This window comes from Elgaria multicarinata, chromosome 11 (assembly GCF_023053635.1).
Source record: "Elgaria multicarinata webbii isolate HBS135686 ecotype San Diego chromosome 11, rElgMul1.1.pri, whole genome shotgun sequence".
Lineage (NCBI taxonomy): Eukaryota > Metazoa > Chordata > Lepidosauria > Squamata > Anguidae > Elgaria > Elgaria multicarinata.
Genome location: NC_086181.1, coordinates 46,987,205 through 47,011,678, shown reverse-complemented (window position 1 = coordinate 47,011,678; position 24,474 = coordinate 46,987,205). Strand labels below are relative to the sequence as shown.

The 24,474-nt window shown below is 49.3% G+C and overlaps 2 protein-coding genes across 3 annotated transcripts; one reads left to right on the top strand and one right to left on the bottom strand.

The window, feature by feature from the left end:
* Positions 1-438: 438 nt before the first annotated feature.
* On the bottom strand, positions 439-11,483 carry LOC134406967 (thialysine N-epsilon-acetyltransferase-like). 2 transcript variants are annotated; one of them, XM_063138670.1, is made up of 6 exons: positions 11,410-11,483; positions 7,036-7,087; positions 4,656-4,739; positions 3,213-3,314; positions 2,794-2,834; positions 439-931 (listed from the first exon to the last, which is right to left on the bottom strand). In XM_063138670.1, exons 1-6 carry the CDS (start codon positions 11,479-11,481, stop codon positions 761-763), a joined length of 522 nt encoding a protein of 173 aa, XP_062994740.1. In that variant the 5' UTR covers positions 11,482-11,483; the 3' UTR covers positions 439-760. The 2 variants fall into 2 exon arrangements, with proteins under 2 accessions (XP_062994740.1, XP_062994741.1); XM_063138671.1 differs by having other exon boundaries at positions 3,236-3,314.
* On the top strand, positions 7,115-24,406 carry LOC134406965 (diamine acetyltransferase 1-like). Its single transcript, XM_063138668.1, has 6 exons — positions 7,115-7,620; positions 18,334-18,388; positions 18,999-19,082; positions 19,687-19,788; positions 23,806-23,846; positions 24,082-24,406. The coding sequence occupies exons 1-6, from the start codon at positions 7,531-7,533 to the stop codon at positions 24,256-24,258; spliced, it is 549 nt and encodes a 182-aa protein (XP_062994738.1). The 5' UTR covers positions 7,115-7,530; the 3' UTR covers positions 24,259-24,406.
* Positions 24,407-24,474: the final 68 nt, after the last annotated feature.

Genomic DNA, 24,474 nt, shown 5'->3' with positions numbered 1-24,474 from the left:
ATGAAATTACTGAACAAAGAGAAGGACAAGCCCTGTTGATAAAAATCAGCATGGCTTCTGCAGAGGTAGACCTGCCTTCTCCATTCTATCAGGCTGCAGCAGACGGCCTCTTCTATTGGAAGCTACTTTTGGCTCCTCCTCCTCCTCCTCTCTCAGAACTGTTACCAGCTGGTCATTGTCATAATGACTATTTCACTTTTAGGAATTGGTGACTGAATTTCGTTCTTTAATCTTCCCTCTTCCTCTCCTTTTGAGTTTTGTCTTTAAGATTTTAAGCCTCTGAGCAGGGTCTTTTTAATTGTTTGTACGTAAGCTACTCTGGAACCTTTTTGCCTGAAGAGCAGAGATTAAAAAAATGCTAACAATCCATCAATCTATGCACACCAAAAGCAGTGAGAGAAACTAAGAAAACACGAGGCATTTTAAATCTGCGTTTTATTTTCTATTTGATTGCTAACCCACAAAGCCTTGATGAAGTCGGTGCTCCCAAAAGAAGCCGCTAAATTCTACCCGGTTCTGTCAGCTGGCGCAGGCTCTGACACGAGTGAGGGGTGCTGGGATTCCTGGGGTGCTGGGATTCTCCTCCAACACGTCTGGAGGGCCCCGGGTTGGAGAAGGCTGATGTAGTTGACCACAAAGGATGCGGCCGGTCAGGACTGCTGGGTTCCCAAGAGAAAACGGAGCTGGGGAGCAGGGACCTTCTGCTCCTGAAGATTTGGCAGGACACCCCAGATCTTCAGCCTACGCCCTCAGCCCTGGCTCATTCCCCCGACGCCAGTCGCCGCATGGCCTCTGCTTCGAAGCGGAAGACGTGCCATCCCTCCGTGGCTGTCAGGTCCGTGGCCTCTTTGCTGAGGTAGAAGTCGATGGCCGGGCGATTCCAGTCTAGGACGGAAAACTTCATCTGCGTGCAGCCCTGCTCCAAGCCAATCTGGAGGGCAACCAGGAGCAGGGATTAGCCAGGCCAGGAGGTGGGCCTGACAGGGGTGGGCCTGGGGAAGGAGGGGCAGCATAGCTCAATGGTAAGAGCCCCTGATTTGCATGCAGAAGGTTCCAGGTTCAATCCCAGGTTTCTCCACGGAAGTCTCTCAAAGAATCCTGCCTGAAACCCTGGAGCAGCCTTCCTCAACCTGGGGCGCTCCAGATGTGTTGGACTACAACTCCCAGAATGCCCCAGCCAGCTGGCTGGGGCATTCTGGGAGATGCAGTCCAACACATCTGGAGCGCCCCAGGTTGAGGAAGGCTGCCCTGGAGGGAGAGCCATGGCTGCCAGTCAGTGTTGACAATACTGCGTTAGATGGACTCAGAAGACGTCAGCTTCTGATGTTCACATGCAGTCAGGACACCTGGGTTCTCCAACAGGAAATGGGGGCGTGTGTGTTTGCACACAGTGTTCCATCTTTGGAATACTCTGCACAATTCCGATCACACCTCAAAATGGTCGCTGTGGAGCTGGAAAAGGTGCAGGAAAAGCAACTAAAACCCTCCAGGTTTTATGAGGGAAGGTTACAACACCTGGGACTGTTGAGCTTAGAGAAAAGGTAAGTATGGCAAGACGTGATAGAGGGCTACAAATCATGCCCGGTGTGGCAAATGTGCAGAGGGAGGCATTCTCCTCCCTCTCTCAAAATACTGGAACCCAACGGGGTGAAGCTGATGGGTGGCAGATTCAGGACAGATCGAAGGAAGGGCTTCTTTTATTATTATTATTATTATTATTATTATTATTATTTATTTATTTATTTATTTATTTATTTATTTATTTATATAGCACCATCAATGTACATGGTGCTGTACAGAGTGCAACTGTGGAACTCACTGCCACAGGATGTAGTGATGGACCCCAATTTGGAGGGCTTTCAAAGGAGGTTGGACAAATTCCTGGAGCGGAAGGCTATCCATGGCTACTAGTCCTGATGGCTGTGTGCTCCCTCCAGCATCAGAGGCAGGAAGCCCGTATACACCAGTTGCTGAGGCTTGTGGGTTTCCCGTTGGGGCATTTGGTCGGCCCCTGTGTGAACAGAGTGCTGCACGAGATGGACCCTTGGTCTGATCCAGCACAGCTTTTTTGTTGTTCTTATGTCTGGGGAGGAGATGGATTCTTGGGTCCTCTGGGCAAGGAGTAGCTGAGGATATTAGGGGCCAGAGTTCCTTGTGTAGCTATGGAAATTCAAGGGGGAAAGGGGCGGCAGCCAGGACTCCTGGGTTCTCGGGGGGGGGCATTATTACCATTGGGAAACACCAGTACGGAGGCTGAGGCATTGGAGCTGCATCCCTCATTCTCAAAGCAAGGTTGCAAAGGAGGCATCCAAGTACATGCTAGTCAGCTCTCCATAGAATCACAGAAGAGTAGAGTTGGAAGGGGCCTACAAGGCCATGGAGTCCAACCCCCTGCTCAGTGCAGAAATCCTCCTCAAACCCTCCCTGACAGAGGGCTGTCCAGCTGCCTCTTGAAGGCCTCTCATGTGGGATAGTCCACGACCTCCCTAGGTCATGGGTTCCACTGTCATACTGCTCTAACAGTCAGGACGTTTTTCCTGATGACCAGACAGAATCTGACTTCCTGTAACTAACTTGTGCCCATGATTCCGCGTCCTGCACTCTGGGAGGGTTGAGAAGAGATCCTGGCCCTCCTCTGGGTGACAACCTTTCAAGTCCTTGAAGAGTGCTATCACGTCTCCCCTCAAGTCTTCTCCAGGCTAAACGTGCCCAGTTCTTTCCGTCTCTCCTCTCCTTGGAAACTAGTGACTGGGTGATGCTAAGATGGGGAACACCGAAGCAAATGCTAGTTACCTGGGCAATTGTGCTCATGAGTTTCTTCCCGATTCCTTTTCCTGAAATGAAGGGAGAAGACGAGAGAGAGAGAGAGAGAGAGAGAAAGAGAGAGAGAGAGAGAGAGAGAGAGAGAGAGAGGAGTATAAAAAGAAGACCTTGAATGGTTTAAAAAAGCAGCCAGGTCTCCTGCTTTCTCAGACCAGTGTTTTGCTTCTTCTCCCAGTAGTTCGTTTCCAACTGTAGTGCATGGTTCAAAGAGAAAGCCACAGAATTTGACCCACTGCATCAGCCATTTTGTCTTCGAAGGCATAGGCCAGCTTTCTCCACATGAGCGTGCGCGCGCACACACACACACACGGCACATCACACTTTATTCACTATACTTTCTGCCCATCTGAACAGGCTTCCCCCCACCCCCACCTGTCCAAACGACATACCCCGGAATTCTGGCATGACGTACAGGTCTTCCATATAGATATTCCTGCCTTTCCACGTGCTGTACGTGAAGAAGTAGAGCCCGTAGCCTATGAGAGTGTGGCCTGTAGCAGGACAGAAAAGGTAAAAAGGGTTTAACCTGTTTTCAATTCAGTTTTATTGCCACGGACCCTGGGAACGGACGTTTTGTCTATCTTGCCTTAGCGAACCCTCCTGACCCCTCCACAGAAATGACGTTTCCAACATTCCTGGGTTGGAAGGCAGCCATGATGGCGAAACAGGTTTGAAACTGCCAGTGCAATCGTATAGACATGTATTCGTTTCATTTTTTAATTATGTCCAACGTGGGATTTGCCTCTTTCACTGGGTCGACGCTTTCGTCGATCTGTCCAGCATGACCCCAAGATGTCTTTCTTGGTTGGTCACCGCTGGCTGAGATCCCATCGGTTTGTGAGTTGGGATTCTTTTGCCCAAACGTGCATCACTTTACACTTGCTGGCACTGAACCACTTTGGCTATCTCAATGCCCGCTACCCCAGCTTGGAGAGGTCCTTTTGGAGGTCATAGAATCATAGAATCGCAGAGTTGGAAGGGGGCTACAAGGCCATCGAGTCCAACCCCCTGCTCAATGCAGGAATCCACCCTAAAGCATCCCTGACAGATGGTTGTCCAGCTGCCTCTTGAAGGCCTCGAGTGTGGGAGAGCCCACAACCTCCCTAGGTAACTGGTTCCATTGTCGTACTGCTCTAACAGTCAGGAAGTTTTTCCTGATGTCCAGCCAGAATCTGGCTTCCTGTCACTTGAGCCCATTATTCCGTGTCCTGCACTCTGGGAGGATCAAGAAAAGATCCTGGCCCTCCTCTGTGTGACAACCTTTTAAGTAGTTGAAGAGTGCTCTCATGTCTCCCCTCAATCTTCTCTTCTCCAGGCTAAACATGCCCAGTTCTTTCAGTCTCTTAGAGGGTTCAGCCACGGCCAGCCACATGTCATGAGCAATTCAAGCAATTGTTTGGGGGGGCAGAAATTATATTTGGGAGCACCGACAAAGCAGGGCGTGGCCTGAGAGTCCCGTGCGACAGAGCGAGGGAATCCTGGGCTTGGCTTTGCAGCTACTCTGGTAGTCTCCTGAGGATGGTGCACAAACAGGTCAACCATGCTAAGACCCCCCACGTGAGGATCGGCTGATTTCCCCCCACGTGGCACACAGGAGAGCCGGTGTGGCTTGGTATTGGACTGAGACTCAGGAGATTTGGGTTCTAGTCCCCTCTCAGCTGTGAAGCTCTGTGGGTGACTTTGGGCTGGCCTACCCCACAGGGTTGTGGTGAGGATAGAATGGAGCAGAGGAAGATCACGCAAGCTGCCTTGGGAACTTTGCAAGAAGGGGAAAAGTGGGATATCAATGTAATAAATAAATACATAAATAAATAAATACCAGCCCGGCTCACCATCTTTGCTTTGGCACTCGCGGGGGACCTCAGCCACCACGCACTTATAGAAGGGGTCCTGGCAGAAGCCGTCTTCACAGAGACCTGAGAAGGGGGAAAAGAAGAGAGCGGGATTAGCGAAGAGAGGCGAAGAAGGGGAGTGAAGAAGGGCAGAACAAGGGGGGAAAGCAGATCCTTTGAAAAGACTTTGATCACGCATGTGTTTTGAGTCCGCGTATTTTTGAAGTATTTGCTCCATGAGGAAGATAAAGCAGTTGGGTCTCTTCAGCCTCGGGCACCTCATCTTCCATCGGATACCCACCTCCCCTTCCTTGCTCGTCTCCCCTATGTTGAATTGTAATTGGTAAGTTCTTTGGGGCAGGGACCTATCCACTTGTGCTTTGTAAAGTGCCAGGCTCATGGGTGGCACAGATGGGGGATACTTGGCTCAGCAATACTACAAACGAGAAGGATCTTGGAATTGTTGTAGATCACAAGCTGAATAGGAGCCAACAGTGTGATGTGGCTGCAAGAAAGGCCAATGCTATTTTGGGCTGCATTAATAGAAGTATAGCTTCCAAATCACGTGAGGTCCTGGTTCCTCTCTATTCAGCCCTGGTTAGGCCACATCTAGAGTATTGCGTCCAGTTCTGGGCTCCACAATTCAAGAAGGATGCAGACAAGCTGGAGCGTGTTCAGAGGAGGGCAACCAGGATGATCAGGGGTCTGGAAACAAAGCCCTGTGAAGAGAGACTGAAAGAACTGGGCATGTTTAGCCTGGAGAAGAGAAGATTGAGGGGAGATATGAGAGCACTCTTCAAATACTTAAAAGGTTGTCACACAGAGGAGGGCCAGGATCTCTTCTCGATCCTCCCAGAGTGCAGGACACGGAATAACGGGCTGAAGTTAAAGGAAGCCAGATTCCGGCTGGACATCAGGAAAAACTTCCTGACTGTTAGAGCAGTACGACAATGGAACCAGTGACCTAGGGAGGTTGTGGGCTCTCCCACACTAGAGGCATTCAAGAGGCAGCTGGACAACCACCTGTCAGGGATGCTTTAGGGTGGATTCCTGCACTGAGCAGGGGGTTGGACTCGATGGCCTTGTAGGCCCCTTCCAACTCTGCTATTCTATGATTCTATGATCATCAAGGACGTTGGGACTGGGCTCCACGGCCAAGCCTCCTTCCCCTGGACCCACACTTTTTGCCATGACCACAGATTTAGTGCTTTCCCTGCTTTTGTCTGGCTTCTAAAAAGTTGAAATGCCTCTCCGAAGTGACTGGCAGGAAGAACTTTAAGCTAAAATATCCGGGGAGTTGGGCTGTTGTGCCCCACCTTTTGCCTTTGTCCAGCCCCTTTCTGTCTGGCTCCGCCCACCCCTAAAAGCACCACCCCCAAGAGATTCTCTGAAATGAAATTTGGCTCTTGGGCTGGAAGAGGTGCAGCCCCCCCCCCTCAAATATAGGTTGACGTGAAAATGCTGATTGACTCCAAAGGTATATTTTGGAAACCAACATTTCTACACTTACCACGTGAAGCCTGTGCAATCGCCTGTTTGCTAAGAGTTGCCAGGAAGGCCGCCCTGTTTTCAAACTGCACCCACCTCTCCTTTTGCCACAGTATTGTTCCAGACTCAAAACACCCTGAAATTTTGTCTCAGACATGGGGTTTCGGGGTGAGGGGGCAGGGATGCTGGCGCATGCTCAAGAATTGGGCCCACTTTGCACAATACATTTTGCAAAGATATTTGTTTGGGAGGGGTCCCCCAACCCCCACCCAAATCCGAGCACTTCCAAAGGGTAACGAGAAGGAGAAAGGTGTAGCTGTAACCCTATATATATATATATTAGCTGAAAATATTCCTAAAATGCCACCACCTGATCAGGTCTAAGAGCGTTATCACATTTGGGGGGGGGGAATGGCGTTTCCTTACCGTCTCCACCTGCTCATTTGACCCTCATTACTTCCTCTTTCGAAAGAGGAAGTAAACAACGTGCCCGTGGCCCATTCAGTGGGCCGTTTTGACCCCGCGGCTTCTCCTGCACACAGCAGGAGGGAGAGTGGCAACTTCTGCCTTTAAAAATAAGTCGGACTTACTGGCGTGTTTTTTTGTGGTGCAAAAAAGGCCAGCAGGGGAGGGAGGCCAACGGCGTTGGGAAAATCCGTGGGTGCCCAGTAACAAACGTGCAATAAAACGCTCGTCTGATGGAGCTCTTGGAGCAAGTCAGTTAGTGAAGTTTTTATCAATGGGATCAGGGGTGTGTGGGTGTGTGCGCATGTGCACTCGCTCGCCAAAGAGAAGATTGCGCCATCTCTCCCCCAGACATGACCGCGGAGTGGCGTGAGCAGACCAGGGGGAGATTTATTCCAAGCAGTTGCCACCAGTAGTCGGGCCTCACCTTGATCACTGATTTTTACCTGCTCAGACAAATTCTCAAACTCGGCCAGTTCCTGGGGAGAGATACAGACACCATCAGGCAGGCACATCCAGAAGAGCCAGGCTCCCCAAATCCCACACTTCCACCTGCCCAGCCCCCAAAAGCTACGCTGGCATTCTCCTCTTCTTCACTCTCACCCCCCCACCCCAAACACCTGCTCTGAAAGAAACTCTTCTATGTGAGAGACTGTCCCTGAAGCCTCTGACTCCCTTCCGACGCATCGATATTGGAGGGTGGCAGCAGTGCGCTGAAGGACTGATAAAAAAAAACAGGAGGGGAAACAGATGTGCAGAAAGCTGAGACGGACAGAAGGAAGTAGATTTTTTCCTTCATCTAATTACGGACTGTTCCCTGGGGCTGTAGACTGTGGCCCGATCCATCGGCCAGAGAACCAAGGCCCACTGGGAGGCTGCACCCCTCTGCATTCCAGGATAAACAGGACACACAGCAAGGGGTATGTGTGACCAACCTGGCACCATCCATTGGCCAGAGAAGGAACGGCTACAGGGGAGCGTCTTTTGCCCTTCCCTGCCAGAAAGAATACCAGTAAGAACTTTGAAACTAAGAATTGATGCTTGAGTTTTGCTCTTTTCCTTCTCCCTCCCAAACTCATTTCCTTTTGTGTTGTGTCTTTTAGATAGTAAGTGTGAAGGCAGGGACAGTGTCTTTATTCATCTCTGCAAGCCACTCTGGGAGCCCTTTTTGGGCGGGCTGAAGAGGGAGGGATGCTATTACTAAGACGAATAAATAATATTATCAATACGTTTATAGAATCTGCCGCCACAAGATGTGGCCGTGGGGGGTTAGTTTAGATGGCTTTGAAAGGGGAATAGAAAAGTTCATGGGGGAGGGGGGAGAGGTCTGTCACGGGAGGGGCCATAGCTCAGCAGTAGAGTCCCTGCTTTGCACGCAGAAGGTCTCAAGTTCGATCCCTGGCTTTCCCCGGGACGGTTAGGAAGGAAGTTAATGTGTTCAGAGGAGGGCAACCAGGATGATCAGGGGTCTGGAAACAAAGCCCTATGGAGAGAGACTGAAAGAACTGGGCATGTTTAGCCTGGAGAAGAGAAGATGGAGGGGAGACATGAGAGCACTCTTCAAATACTTAAGAGGTTGTCACACAGAGGAGGGCCAGGATCTCTTCTCGATCCTCCCAGAGTGCAGGACACGGAATAACGGCCTCAAGTTAAAGGAAGCCAGATTCCAGCTGGACATCAGGAAAAACTTCCTGACTGTTAGAGCAGTACGACAATGGAACCAGTTCCCTAGGGAGGTTGTGGGCTCGCCCACCCTAGAGGCCTTCAAGAGGCAGCTGGACAACCATCTGTCAGGGCTGCTTTAGGGTGGATTCCTGCATTGAGCAAGGGGTTGGACTCGATGGCCTTATAGGCCCCTTCCAACTCTACTATTCCATGATTCTATGAATCCTGCCTGAAACCCTGGAGAGCTCTTGCTACCAGTCAGTGTCAGCAACACTGGGTGAATTGGACTGAGGGTGCAATTAGTACAATTCGATGCACTAATGCTGAGGGTCAGACACACCCTATTAGCCATGATTGCCAAATAGAACTCCATGCCCAGAGACAATCTACCAGAGACAAACGGAAGAAGCGTTTTGCCTTTGCGCCCTGCTTACGGCTTTCCCAGAAGAACCCGGTTGGCCACCAGGGCAAGTGGAATATGAGATCAAAATGGACCTTTGACCCGATCCGACAGAGAGCGCTCACCCTAGGAGTCAGATTTGGAAAAGTTGCAAAAAGAGTTGTGTGGCATCCCTTTTGTGAGATGCACGTACTTTATCCTCGTTTGTCAGTCACACACAGCCACTGTGAGGCCACAAAACACTTCACAGATTTATTGCAGCGCACGCTTGGTTATCTTCAATTTCCAGATATTACAGAAAGAGAGAGAGAGAGAGAGAGGAGGGCAAAATGTCAAGTTTAAGCTACGGAGCCCAGAGGCCCCTGAGATGAGATGCAAGATGTTTCTTTGCAAAATCACATATATGTAAGAGAAAAGCCATCAGGAAGACGCCATCTCCCCGGGCGCTGCACTAATGCTAATTTTGTGGGAGAGAAATCCTTGACCTGGTTAAGCACTAAACAAACAGAATCAAACTTCCTGATGAATTCTAGCGCAGCCGTTTCAAGCTGGTGCCTCCCTTTGAAGTCTGAATTTTGTTGCTTTTTCGGCTCAGCGGCAGATTCTCCTCCGGTGAGAGCCGGACCTCTCCCTCTACCATTTTGGGCATCAGATTGGGGTCTATTTATTTCAGCTCCTATAACTCTGGAGGATGGCAAAAAACAGACAGAACATGCAACTTTCTTGGTCCATTAGGGAAAAAATTAATCTAAAAAAGAATAAAAACCCATCATCCACAATAGGGCAAAGTTGTTATTAGGACCAATTCAGATGCCACTAAAAATCAAGCAAGCTTTCAGATTCTTCAGAGTGCTTCATCAGGGAGGAGGGTGGGAATGATGTTGTTGCTCCCTAAGTCTGCAGTTCATAGCAGTCTTAAGGACATCATAGAATAGCAGAGTTGGAAAGGGCCTACAAGGCCATCGAGTCCAACCCCCTGCTCAAGGCAGGAATCCACCCTAAAGCATCCCTGACAGGTGGTTGTCCAGCTGCCTCTTGAAGGCCTCTAGTGTGGGAGAGGTAGGTCACTGATTCCATTGTCGTACTGCTCTAACAGTCAGGAAGTTTTTCCTGATGTCCAGCCGGAATCTGGCTTCCTTTAACTTGAGCCCGTTATTCCGTGTCCTGCACTCTGGGAGGATCGAGAAGACCCCTGATGCTGGATCAGACCACAGGTTCATGTAGTCCAGCATTCTGTTCACACAGTGGTTGACCAGCTGCCCATGGTAAACCCAGAAGCAGGACATGAGTGCAACAGCAACCTCCAGCCCATGTTCCCCAGCAACTGGTGTATACAGCCTTACTGCCTCTTATACTGGAGGTGGCACATGGCCATCAGGGCTAGCAGCCATGGAAAGCCTTCTCCTGCAGGAATTTATCCAGCCCCCTTTTCAAGCCATCCAAATTGGTGGCCATCACCATGTCTTGTGGCAGTGAGTTCCATAGTTTAACTCTGTAAAGAAGTCTTTCCTTTTATATCTCCTGAATCGCCCAACTTTCAGCTTCGTGGGATTGACCCAGTTGGGTTCTAGTATTATGGGAGAGGGAGAAAAATGCCTCCCTCTCAACATTCTCCACACCAGCTATCATTTTGCACACCTCCTCCATCCTGTCTCCCCTTCACCCACCTGTTCTCGGAACCAGCCTCCCCCTACCCGGTGCCTCCAGAAGTTTCGGATTACAACTGCTAGAATCCATAACAGAGTGCTTTTTACCAACTCCAGTTGGTGGCCCAGCTACACCCCTATCTGGACAGGGATAAACCTAGCTTCAGTTGTCCATACTCTGGTAACCTCTAAACTAGACTACTGCAATGCCCTCTACGTGGGGCAGCCTTTGAAGACAGTTCGGAAGCTGCAGCTTGTGCAAAATGCAGCGGCCAGATTGACAGCTGGAACAGGGAGGTCTGAGCATATAACACCGATTCCGGCCCGCTTGCATTGGCTGCCTATACATTTCCGAGCCCAGTTCAAGGTGCTGGTTTTAACCTATAAAGCCCTACATGGCTTGGGACCGCAATACCTGATGGAACGCCTCTCCCGACATGAACCTACCCCTACACTGCGCTCAATATCTAAGGTCCTCCTCTGGGTGCCTACACCGAGGGAAGCTCGGAGGATGGCAACAAGGGAGAGGGCCTTTTTGGTGGTGGCCTCCCGGACTGTGGAATGATCTCCCCGATAAGGCTCGCCTGGAGCCAACACTGTTATCTTTCAGGCGCCAGGTCAAGACTTTTCTCTTCTCCCAGGCATTTAACAGCATTTAACAACACTAAGTTTGTTTTCTAATGGACTCCAGAACTGTTGTTTTTAAATGGATACTGTTGTTTTTATACTGTTGTTTTTATGTTTCTGATGACTTTTGAATTGTGTACGCTTTTTTAACATTTGCTGTTTTCTAACTTTTGCAAACCGCCCAGAGATCTTCGGCTATGGGGCGGTATATAAATGTAATAAATAAATGGCCTTTAGATATATTGGCTGAGGCTGATGGGAGTTAAAGTCCAAAACTTCTGGAGGGAGCCAGGTTGAGGAAAGCTGCTCTGGCTGTCCAGGCTCCCCTATGGGAGGGAGCGAGCCCTCGCGGGAGAAGGGGCCTTGCCTGGAGGCGGGGCAGGCAGAAGCTCAACAGGTGCAGCTGCAACAGCGGCTGCCCGGAGGGAGGGGCAGCGCCTGGCCGCGGATCAAGCGCACCTACCCGAATCATGCGCACGATGTCCGCGCAGTCCTCGGCTCGGCACGCGCGGATGGAGACGGCGGGGGCGGCCATCGCAGGCCGGGGTAGGGGTGGATCCGGAGCTTGGGGAGCGTTCCTCCTCCTCCTCCTCCTCCGCTCTGGCTTGGAGGACTACATTTCCCAGGATGCCCCAGGGAAGAAGGGGAAGCAGCGAAGAAGTTGGCCCGAAGCCGCAATGGGCTGCTGGATCCAGATTTAGTTAGCCCTGCTTAGATCCACTGAAACCAATAGGCGTGAAGTTCACCATGAGCAAATCCTACAGCAGGACACCGCGCTAAGCAGGGCTTGAAATCTGGATCCAACCCAGCGAATGCGACGAATCCACCCATCCGTCAGTCCATGAATCAGAAGTGCTCGGATCTTTCTTGCAGGGCAGTCGCAGCTAGTTTTTTTTTTTAAAAAAAACACACACTCACCAAACACAGCCTTTTTCTGCCTAACATGCATAGGATTGTAGGACTTTTTCCTGTCTAAACGTGCATAGGATTGTAGGACTTTTTCCTGTCTAAACGTGCATAGGATTGTAGGACTTTTTTCTGTCTAAACGTGCATAGGCTTGTAGGACTTCTTTCTGTCTAAACATGCATAGGATTGTAGGATTTTTTCCTGTCTAAACATGCATAGGATTGTAGGACTTTTTTCTGTCTAAACATGCATAGGATTGCGCCCTAAAAGAGTGAATTTCTCTTGAGAATAAAAGTGCATCTTCTCAGCAAAACAGACAGACAGCATAGACAGAGGGCTGTATCATGCACCAAAGCAGCCTTGCCCAACCTGACACCCTCCAGTTGCGTTGGACTGCAAGGCCCATCATTCCCAGCCAGACCCAAGAGGCTTTGAAGGACAGGGTCTTTCCCTACAAATTCCTCACTGCCCACTAATCCTGGTTTAGTGTCCACTAATGATGATTACTGATAGGGTCTGTGAAAAGAGATTTGCACTCTGCATGCACTTAGAGGCACCCCACCTTCCACGGCACTAGTGAGATCCAGCACCATGTAGAGACCTTGACCACAGGGCATTCAGCCATGCCTAATGCAGCAGGGCCAATCCATCAACCATCTAGTTATATGGTGTGTAAAATAATATTTTCTCTTGACCATCCTGACAAGTTTCACATTTCTTGCTAGATCAGTGGTTTCATATTTGACTCTTTAAGAACTTGGGTGCAACTGGTGACTTATTACTTCTGACTTTGTCAATAAGCCCAGGGCATCAGCTTACATCACCTGTATTTGACTCCTCGGTTCTTCAGATCCACCCCTCTGCCTTTAAAAGTTAATTTACACCAGGGGTCGTCCCTGGAGCCTATTCCTTTGCTAGGAGATGCTAGCAAACCATTCTTGGGACCCTCGCCTCACGACACTGCTGAGGTATCTCAACGGGGTTATGAACAAGTTAATGTTTGTAAAGCACTTTGGACACTTAAAAGCAGGGGAGGGGAGCGTAGCTTAGGGGTAGAGCCCCTGATTTGCATGGAGAAGATCCCGGGTTTGACCCTTGGTATCTCCATTGAGGGCTGCTGCTGCCAGTCAGGGTTGGAAGTACTGGACTAGATGGACTCAGGGTCTGTATAAGGCAGCTTACTCTGTTCCTAAACACACTATGTTGTTTGTTTATTTATTTATTTATTACATTTCTATACCGCCCAATAGCTAGGGCTCTCAGGGCAGTTCACAAAAATTAAAAACATTCAAAGTATAAAACAACAATATAAAACCATAATATAAAACACAATATAAAAAGCTCAAACCAGATAAAAACAGCAGCAACGCAAAATTACAATTTTAAAACACCAAGTTAAAATGTATTTATAAACTGTTAAAATGCTGGGAGAATAAAAAGGTCTTCACCTGGCGTCTAAAGGCATATAATGTAGGTGCCAAGCGAACCTCCTTAGGGAGCTCATTCCACAGCCAAGGTGCCACAGCAGAGAAGGCCCTGCTCCTGGTAGCCACCTGCCTCACTTCCTTTCAGTTGTACTGAAAAGGGAATTTCAGCAGTTATTTCTTGCAGTTTTTCAAAAATGCAAGACACACGGCCACTCGCCACACCGCAAGGTCACTGTTCTAGGAGAAACGCTTTCCTACATCCCAGAAATGGCCCATCTGACCCTGAATTTCCAGCGAGCCCTCTCATGGGATTTTTTTACAACCCCAGCACCCAGTTTCCTGCCTCCATCTGAAGCAGCCCCTCCTGCCCCACCTGACGTGGGAGCTCGGGCCTCCCTTCTCTCCTTCCAATCCCTGCCAGGACATTTTGGATAGTTAAAAACCTGGCTCCCGATAGTGAAAATAAATTATGCATGGTAAGCAAACACATGTCTATTTACTTAACAGGCGTGATGAACACGGCGCTGTATTAGTTAAGCAAATATGCTAATCACAAAACTGGAGTGATCCCAGTGCATAGTCTGGATTCGGGAGTGGGGGAGGGGCAGGTTCCCCAGTGGCTGTTTCCTCTTGGCTTTGATCTTGTTCACCATCTCCAGGACACACAAGATCCCAGGTGATGGCTGTCCAGTTAGGTGGCTTTAAAGGGGGATAAGACAAATTTACAGAGAAGAAGTGGAGCAAGGGCTACCAGTCGTGATGGCTAAAGAGAGCCTCCAGGTGCAGATGAAATCTACCTCTCAATACCAGATGCCAGGTACAACAAAGAGGAGTTGGCCTGTGGAGGCTGTTGGCTCTGATATCAGAGGGACAGTGAATCTGCTCCGGGTTTAAGTTAGAACTTTAAACTTCACACCTTTAGAGCTCTGGCTGAAACGAATTCACAGTCCCACTGATACTGGAGTCACCAGCCTCCACTGCCTCCAGGTGTAAAGGAATTCTGCCTCTCAGTATCAGGTGCCAGGTACAAGGAAGCCAGGTGGGCTTCCTGGAGGCAACTTGCAGGCAGCAGTGGGACGTTCCTCCTCCACTTCATGCAGTGATTCAGGCAGTTACAAGAGAGAGACTTTGGGGGGGGGTGTGGCACCCCCCGCCATACACCTATGTTATACTCTTTCGGTAGGGTGACCATATGAAAAGGAGGACAGGGCTCCTGTATCTTTAACAGTTGCATAGAAAAGGGAGTTTCGGCAGGTGTCCTTTGTATATATGAAGAACCTGGTGAAATTCCCTCTTCATCACTACAGTTAAAGGTGCAGGAGCTATACTAGAGGGACCAGATTTAAAAGATGGCAGGGCTCTTGCAGCTTTAACAGTTGTGATGAAGAGGAAATTTCACCAGGTTCCCCATATATATGAAAATGACACTTGCTGAAATTCCCTTTTCAATACAACTGTGAAAGATACAGGAGCCCTGTCCTCCTTTCCATATGGTCACCCTACATTTGGGCACGGAGTAAAGGCCTCTTTATTACCTTGGGCATTTAAAAGATGGTCTTGCCTGCTTTTAGGTCTTTGCCCTGTTTTATTTTTGCTACAAGTTGTGCGCTGCCATCAAACTTGGGGATTTTGTCTTTCCTGTTCTTCATTCACCTGGTCGCTGCCCAGAGTGCGTCGGCTATTGGCTGATCCGGTCCGTCAGGAGGACACGTAAATAAAAAGTAGGGTGCTACAAGAGAGGAACCTTTGGTCTGACCCAACCTGGCTCTCCCTCCGTTTCTTGTGGGTCTCCTTCTCTTACGGCTCCATTGGTGAGTCCCCCGCTGTCTTTTCTGGTAGTGGAGGCCTTTTGTCTGTGAAACCCCAGAATTGTCTGCTCCATAGGCTGGGCATGTGTATGTTGCACGCTGGAGGCACCATGCCAGCAGACCCTGTGCCCACAGAGCGCCCTGGCCTGTTCCAACGTAAACAGCGCTCCTGGGCGCCTGGAATCACTTCCGAGTGAACACCCCCCCCCTTGGCGCCCTGGCCTCCAGCCCCACCCTGCCCCCTTTCCCTCCCAGGGGTGGCTGGTTGGAGTGGATGCTAAAAAGAGAAATCAACTCTGGTGCTTGACAAACGTGTTAAAAACTATTTTATTCTTTAAATCCGAATAAAATAGTTTTTAACACGTTTTAACAATCTTAAAATAGTTTTTAACACGTTTTAACAATCTTAGAGTCTATACACTCTAAGATTGAGGGGAGACATGAGAGCACTCTTCAAATACTTAAAAGGTTGTCACACACAGGAGGGCCAGGATCTCTTCTCGATCCTCCCAGAGTGCAGGACACGGAATAACGGGCTCAAGTTAAGGGAAGCCAGATTCCAGCTGGACATCAGGAAAAACTTCCTGACTGTTAGAGCAGTACGACAATGGAAGCAGTTACCTAGGGAGGTTGTGGGTTCTCCCACACTAAAAGCATTCAGCTGGACAGCCATCTGTCAGGGATGCTTTAGGGTGGATTCCTGCATTGAGCAGGGGGTTGGACTCGATGGCCTTGTAGGTCCCTTCCAACTCTGCTATTCTATGATTCTATGATTCTATGAAGCAGGGGACACATTTGTCAATTTCATTTTCTCTCAGTTTCTCTTTTTTCTGAGTTTAAGTTTGGCTCATCCTGTTTCTCCACTAATCTGAGAGCAGTATGACAATGGAACCAGTGACCTAGGGAGGTTGTGGGCTCTCCCACACTAGAGGCTTTCAAGAGGCAGCTGGACAGCCATCTGTCAGGGATGCTTTAGGGTGGATTCCTGCATTGAGCAGGGGGTTGGACTTGATGGCCTTGTAGGCCCCTTCCAACTCTGCTATTCTATGATTCTATGATCTCAAACAAGTTCCTTGTCTTTTCAAGTTTCCCTCTCTGTGAAATGGGTGTCTTGTGGCTGGCTGAACACCCCACAATGGCCATTTTGTGACAGCACCCACGAGCCTTTCTCCAAATGTCAGATGTGCCTAACAGCCTGAAAAGGTTGGGCTCTGAGGAGTGGCAAGAGAGCTCCAAATCAATGGCTCCGTGTTAAGTGGAGATGCCAGGGATTGACCTTGGGACCTTCCGCACGCAGAGCAGGGAGATGCCGTGCCCCCTCCCCTCCCCTTCCCCATCATAGAAAAGGTAGAGGAGGAGAAGGAGGAGGGACAGGGTCCCACCTTGAAGCCAGCTGCACACACAGGAGGCAGAGAGAGGAGGCGAGGAAGTGCTGGACCGGAGCCATGAATTTCGTTGTCCGCCCCTGTGCCCCCAGGGACCTGAAGGATATTATGCGACTTATTAAGGTGAGGAGGGGCAGGAGGGTGGGCTAGGGAGGGGGGCAGGCAGCATCCCGAAATGGATGAGAAGGAGGGAGCTGAAACAAGTGCTGCCCTGCAGCCAGGACCCAGGTGTCCCGTCCCGCCTCTCCATCCCCTGCAGTTCTAAAGCGAGTCTGACTTGGAGGTGCCAAGGTTAGACGTGGCAGGAAGAGCCCTAATATCCACAGGGCCCGATCCGCAGGGACGGCGTGCTCTTGCGCACCTCCCGTTCAGTTCAGTGGGGCTCTCTGCCAGTGAATTTCCCAGTGGATTGGGGCGGGAGCAAAGGGTTAGGGGGAGGGTGGGTGTGCCATTTGGGTGTGCCAGCTCCAGGCACCCAAACTTCTTAGGCAACGACCCCGCTGCTCGCTGGCTCAGAGAACTCAGGCAGCCTGGCATCTCAGGCCCACGCCTTGATATCTGGGGAAGGTCCAGCGTCAAGGGTAGGTATGATTGGGGTGGGGGAGGAGGAGCAGGAACAGGAGCAGGTGCCATGGTCCCCTTGCTCCCTTGCTCCCTTGCTCGCTCGCTCGCTCTCTGGCTGCCAAGCAGGTGAATGGCAGCAATGATGAGGAAGAGGAGGAGGAACAAGAGCATCTCCTGACAAGGGTGCTGAGAGGGAGGGAGGGAGGGGGACCATGGAGGGTATATCTTGCCAAAAGACCCACCAAAACCCGGAGCCAGCACTGCCCAGCAGCCAATGAGTCCTGTTGGACCTGCAAACTTTCTTCTCCTCCTTCTCCTTCTCCTCCTCCCCCTTCTTCTTCTCCTCCTCCTCCTCCTTATTATTATTTATATCCCGCCTTTTCCCCAGTTCTGGGACTCAAGGCAGTTTACAAGATTAAAACATGTACAATTAAAACATACAAATTACAAAAATTAAAATAGAATTAAACCTACAGTAAAATTATTTATTTATTTATTTATTTTATTACATTTATATACCGCCCCACAGCTGAAGCCCTCTGGGCGGTTTACAACAATTAAAAATAGTAAACATTAAAAGTATACAAAATTTTAAAACAATCAAAAACATAAAAAACAGTATAAAAACAACAGTATCCATTTAAAAACAACAATTCTGGGGTCCATTAAAAACAAACTTAACGTTGTTAAATGCTGTTAAAATGCCTGGGAGAAGAGAGAAGTCTTGACCTGGCGCCGAAAAGATAACAATGTTGGCACCAGGTGAGCCTCATCAGGAAGATCATTCCACAATCGGGGGGCAACCACTGAAATTAAAAACATGTTAAATTTTTTTAAAACTGTCACGATTTAAAAGGGGCAGGCGGGATCCAATACATTAACACAGGGGCAGTATAGTTCCAAAAGCCTGCTGAAACACAAAAGTTTTTGCCTGCCTCCAAAACTGTAGCACAGAGGAAGCCAGCCTAGCCTCCCTGGGAAAGGAGTTCCAGAGCTTTGGAGCAGCCACCGAGAAGGCCTTCTCCTGCGTACCCATCAGGTGTGCTTGGGATGTTGGTGGGGCTGAGAGAAAGGCCTCCCCAGAAGATCTCAGAGCATGGGCAGGCTCATAGGGGAGAAGACGGTCTTTCAGATAACCTGGACCCGGGCTGTAGAGGGCTTTATAGGTGATAACCAACACTTTGAATTGCGCCCGGAAACAGCCAGTGGAGCTGTTTTAACAGGGGAGTTGTCTGCTCCCTGCAACCTTCTCTCCCCATCTCATTCTCCCTCCCTCCTTTCTCTCTCTCTCTCCAGGACATTGTGAGACATCACGAGGTTCCCTTCAACACAATCAGAACCAACGTGGAAGGTAAGAAAATGGTTGTACGTTTCTTTGAGGGTGTTGGAGTGTGGTTGTGGAGAGTTCTCACCTTGATGGGCTTCACCAGTCTTCTATGGACCTTATATCCGGTAGCTTCCCGGCCCGGCTTCATAGGCGTGCGCAAGGGATGTGCCAGGTGTGCCCAAGCACACCCTAATGATGTCTCAACCAATAAGCGTGGAATTGAGGGGGGCATTTCTCCTCATTCCCCCCCACCACCTACAGTCAGGCAACCTGAATGCAGATTAGGGCATCAGTGTCTACAGTTTTAAATAGATAAATGAATAAAAATGACTGAGTATTCAATAGATGTTCACCTTTAAAAAAAAAATAGAAAATAAAATTCACTGGGTGCATGAAATATGCTGTGCACGCCTATGCCTGGCTTTCTCTTGTTCTTCAAAGAAATAGCGAAGAATCAGAATTAACATTACCTCTTGCTAATAATATCTTCAGGTCATGCTGAAGTTAAATGCACAGGAGTAGAAGGCTAATTAAGAAGTTGGCAACCCTACCAATGCACACTCCTGTTGCCTGCTTTTTACAGTAGGAAAACTCACCACCTTCCTCTTTCCCCACAACCTTACATTTTCCCCAGAGCTGAGGGGGTCCGGATTTGGGACACATCCCAGATATGAGTGTTTTGTGGCTGAAGTCTCTCCTGACCAAAAAAGCAAGGAAGGTAATTAGAGAAACTGGATCAAGGCTCTGCTCTCTGATGGGACGGATCTTCACGTCAACGGCAGCTAAGTACTCTAACCCCCCAAAACATACTGGCCTGTGTGTGTGTGTGTGTAACACAACAGTTCAGTTTGAACCACAGAGGGTAGGAAGGTGGAATGCTGGTTGTGTATAGCACCTATTGGCTAGTGTCTGTATACCAACAACCCACCTCCTCTCACCCATGCTCAGAGCTGGTTTGCAATTCCTTGTTTTAATAAGGGGAATGATGATTGCCTCTATACTTGGTAAAAAATATCTTTTTTTGAAAAGCCATGCTGCCTGGGGAAAGCTAGGAATTGTAGGACTTTTCTCTATCTAAACATGCGTAGGCCTGCACACTTCAGTTCGTAGTGTAGACCGTGAGAGAAAGTGAAGCGTTGTCTTCTGCAGAAGCAAATAATCTGGAGCGTTTATCCTCCGATGTTCATCCCCATGTATTTCACACTTTGTTCTCTGCTCCTCACGCTCACCCGGTTGCACGTCTTGTGCTGAGGTGGGTTACACAGGTCTCTCCGCCACCCTTCACTTGGCTACGTTTGTCGTGTTGTTTTTCTGTTCCACAGGTTACACGCTGGTTGGGTCTGTCCTGTCCTCTTACACCTATAACTGCTGGAGAGGGAAAAATCTCTACATGGACAATTTGTACGTCATGCCAGAATTTAGAGGTACGGCCAGAAATTAACCATTTTGTGTGTGTGTGTGTGTGTGTGTGTGTGTGTGTGTGTGTGTCTGTTAGAGTAACTTGCTGCTCTTTCTAGAGAACACACAGTACTTCACATCCCTTGTAGGGCCCCTTCCAACTCTGCTATTCTATGATTCTGTGATCCTTTTACTCTAGACTAATTACTCAGCTGCTCTGGAATAAATGCCTGCTTATGCTTTTCAGTAGTCCAGTTTGTGTCCCAGGGCTTGTTTAGAAGGCATGCAATGCTGCGCACTTGCTGATGCTAAGCAGACCTGTGCGACTGCATCCCCACGGAGCACCTATTGCAGAATCGCCATGGCTTGCTAAAACGTTTTAGCAAGGTGACAAATGGCAGTGAAAGGAAGGGTCTTCCAAATTATATTTTTTTTAAAAAAAATAGCATTATATGAGAATATCTGATGTTAGTCCTACGTAGAGTAGACCCATTGAATTGAATGAAACAAGTTCGTTGCAACTAACTTAACTCCCATTCATTTTTATGGGTCAACTCTATGTAGGACTAACATTGGATACTACTCGTAGCGTTATAGCACGATACTTCTATACTGCTATGATGTTACTTTAAAGTTTATACTTTTATTGCATGCATGAACTGAAATTCAGTTATCCTTCAAAATATCCACTTTACGATTGAGTTCTCCAATTAAAAAAAGTGTATAGTAGGGAAAATAATGTTTAAAATGTATTGTGTTAGGAGAAATTGCTTGCTAAAATTCATATATTAGGCGAGTTTGCATACAAAAATGTGTCTCTGAAGAAATGTAAGCAAAGATGCATATGAATTTTCATGCAAACTTCTTTAAAAAAAAAAAAAACAACCCTCAAATTAGTGGAGAAATAGGATGAGCCAAACTTAAACTCAGAAAAAAGAGAAACTGAGAGAAAATGAAATTGACAAATGTGTCCCCTGCTTCATAGAATCATAGAATCATAGAATAGCAGAGTTGGAAGGGGCCTACAAGGCCATCGAGTCCAACCCCCTGCTCAATGCAGGAATCCACCCTAAAGCATCCCTGACAGATGGTTGTCCAGCTGCCTCTTGAAGGCCTCTAGTGTGGGAGAGCCCACAACCTCCCTAGGTCACTGCTTCCATTGTCGTACTGCTCTAACAGTCAGGAAGTTTTTCCTGATATCCAGCTGCAATCTGGCTTCCTTTAACTTGAGCCCGTTATTCCGTGTCCTGCACTCTGGGAGGATCGAGAAGAGATCCTGGCCCTCCTCTATGTGACAACCTTTTAAGTATTTGAAGAGTGCTCTCATGTCTCCCCTCAGCCTTTTCTTCTCCAGGCAAAAACATGCCCAGTTCTTTCAGTCTCCCTTCATAGGGCTTTGTTTCCAGACCCCTGATCATCCTGGTTGCTTCTCTTGTTCGAAGTCATTTCTCTGTCAGGGGACCCTGTCACAACCTCCTAGAACCCATTCTCTTTGCTGGGCTCCCGAGGATCTGGTTGTGAGACGTTCCACTCCATTTGCTCCTACTGAAATGTGGGCGGCTGCACCTAGGGTGACCAGATGCACCGGGAAACCCCGGAGACCTCCGGAAAAATGGCGGTCTCTGTGGAAACCAGGACTGGGCCCCAATTCACTGGGGGAAAGGGCTGGAAGACGCGTTCCCAGACTTCCAGGAATGCATCTCCCAGCCCCTGCGCCCCAGCGACGATCTAGCTTTCTCCTGTGTGCAGGCGTGATGGCACCAGCGTATAGGAGAAGGCCTGCATTGCTGGGTGGGTGGGGAGAAGCTGGAAGACACGTTACACCGGATCAGTCCAAAGCCCCGTCAATCTCAGTGTTCTGTTTCCTTTCCACCATGGCCAACCAGACACCCCCAGGAAGCACTTAACTGGGCATGTGAAACCTCTGTGTCAAAATTCCACTTTGTAGAAGCTCCCCGGGGGTCTGCATTCTAGCGGGGTGTGTATGTGTGTGGAGAAGGTGAAAAAAGCAGCCCCAAAATATGAAAAATACCAACATATTTTTTATCGTACTGCCTGTAAGTAAAACATTTCAACCTTTTGGGGTGGGGGACAACCTGCACAAAAGCCATGAACCATGGAACGTTTCATTCCGTCTAAGCCTGTAGCTAGCACTGTCTCCTGTGGTCACAAATCCTGGGCTAGTCTATATGCTAGTCTATACTCCGTCACGGCTGTGCAGTTGCATCCCTTTGTTTATATAACGCAGCCACATCGTGCTATTCCCTGCGGGGCTGCGCGTTTTCGATGTGCTGTTTCACCGTGAGTTTTTACATTTACATCTCCACGATTGTTCGTGCATCTGTCAGTGGTGGCTTCGGTTCAGATTAAGAGAGTGGGTGCAGTTAGGCAGCGGATCCCAGTGCAGGGTAGGCGCGGGAATACAGGGCAGGGGACGGGTTCGACAAACCCCAGGTGAGTGTTTAGTAATGGCCGCCATGGCGATAGTAACATTGTGAGAATAAAAGTAAGGACAGTTATGATGTATTATACATAAATACAATGAAGTGTAGCAGCGCAGCTGCGTAGCTGCAGCTTCCAAAGCTACCGTGGCCCTTTCTACATCTACGGATGTAGAGGGGGGAGAGGGGGCGATCCCGGACTTACCTGCTTCTGGGATTGTCACCCTCAGTTCACATGGGCTACGTGACGTCATGGGTGTCGCGCTCATCACGGACACCATTTTTTAAAAGAGAAAGAGCTGGAGCGCAGTTGCGCTGCAGCAAAAATTAAAGTTTTTAAAAAAGAAGCCCCGACCCCACTCCTCTCCTGACCTCCTAGGGCCCTGGACTCCCTCTGTCCTGGCTCCTTCCCTCTGATGAACCCCGCTAATCACGGGGAAGTGGGAAGAAGCTGGGACGGGTGCACACACCGCCCACGGTCCTCAGGATCGTCCCAGGACTGCAGGTAAAACTGGGATAACTGAGATCTCAGGGAAATGGAAGGATCATCTCTCCCTGATCCTGGGATCCCCTGTGCATAATTTGGACGCGCAGGGATGATCCCTCGAAAAATGGATGGTGTAGAAAGGGCCAATGTTGCACGGAGTTGCCTGACAACAAACAGCTTTGGAGGGTGGTTTTTGGCCTCTCGATATTTGCTGCCCATTACCGCCCCGTGACCAGGGCGCTGCCACTTTTCTTGGCTCGATAGCCTGTGTTAACTCCTGCCATGTGACCCTAGCGACGCCACTTCACAGCAGTAATGCTGTGAGTTTTGGGGGGAATCAGTAGATAAAATGGTGCCACATAATTATTGCGTCCAGTTCTGGGCTCCACAATTCAAGAAAGACACAGACAAGCTGGAGCGTGTTCAGAGGAGGGCAACCAGGATGATCAGGGGTCTGGAAACAAAGCCCTATGAAGAGAGACTGAAAGAACTGGGCAGGTTTAGCCTGGAGAAGAGAAGATCGAGGGGAGACATGATGGCACTCTTCAAATACTTAAAAGGTTGTCACACTGAGGAGGGCCAGGATCTCTTCTCGATCCTCCCAGAGTGCAGGACACGGAATAACGGGCTCAGGTTAAAGGAAGCCAGATTCCAGCTGGCCATCAGGAAAAACGTCCTGACTGTTAGAGCAGTAAGACAATGGAATCAGTTGCCTGGTGAGGTTGTGGGCTCTCCCACACTAGAGGCCTTCAAGAGGCATCTGGACAAGCATCTGTCAGGGATGCTTTAGGGTGGATTCCTGCATTGAGCAGGGGGTTGGACTCGATGGCCTTGTAGGCCCCTTCCAACTCTGCTATTCTATGATTCTATAACACCCCCCTATACACATGTTGCATGAGGAAGGACTTTCTTCATTTTTCTGTCTCCTGCCAACCTGTTTCACTGGGTGACGCTGAATTCGAGTGTTGCGAGAGGGGGTGTAAAACCTCTTTCTGTGCTGCTGGACTCCCCCCTCATCCCCTCAGAGGAGTCCTGTCTTCCATCCCAAAATCCCTGGGTTCCTCTTGGTTGATACTCCGTCGAAATGAGCTCCCTCCGTTTGGCCTTTCTTGCAGGGAAGGGTATCGGGCAGTTGCTAATGGAGCGAGCGACACAGGTGAGTCCCTTCCCAGGTATGTCTCTTCAGCCACGTTCTCAAAAGCAGCTCCCACATTGCAAAAGTCAGCCGTGGAGGAGGACCAGAGGTGGTGGTGGTGGGGCTTCCTTACAGTCTCAACTGTGGGAGGCCAAATATCCAGAGTGCCAACTGTCTGGGCCGGCCATTACTTCCATCAGGTCCTCACGCGGCAGGGGGCGGTACATTTCCATGGACGGCTTTCCTTTCCTCCTAGGTCGCCTGGCATCGAGGATGCACGGAGCTCCAAATGTGCATTTCCTCCACGAAGGGAGGGAAGGAAAAATTCCTCGCCTGGCGCAACGCCGAAGACCTCACTCTCAAAGAAGGGTGGAACCTCTTCCAGATAGACACCAACGTGCTCTGGAGAATGGCGGCTCAGAGCAAATTTTAGCAGCAGACGGGCAACGTTCGTGGGGCGTGATTTGTGGACAGGGGGCTGTGGCTGGGAATTGGTTCTGGGCAGAGAAAGGCAGCTATTAAAGTCCACCGGGTCCAAGCTCCCAACTTTGTTTGAAGTCACCTGCATGCAGCATAATCAATATCTGTGTAAAAATAAAGGAGGGTTGTTTCCTGAGCATATGCAGAGAGCCTTTCCTCTTGATCACTG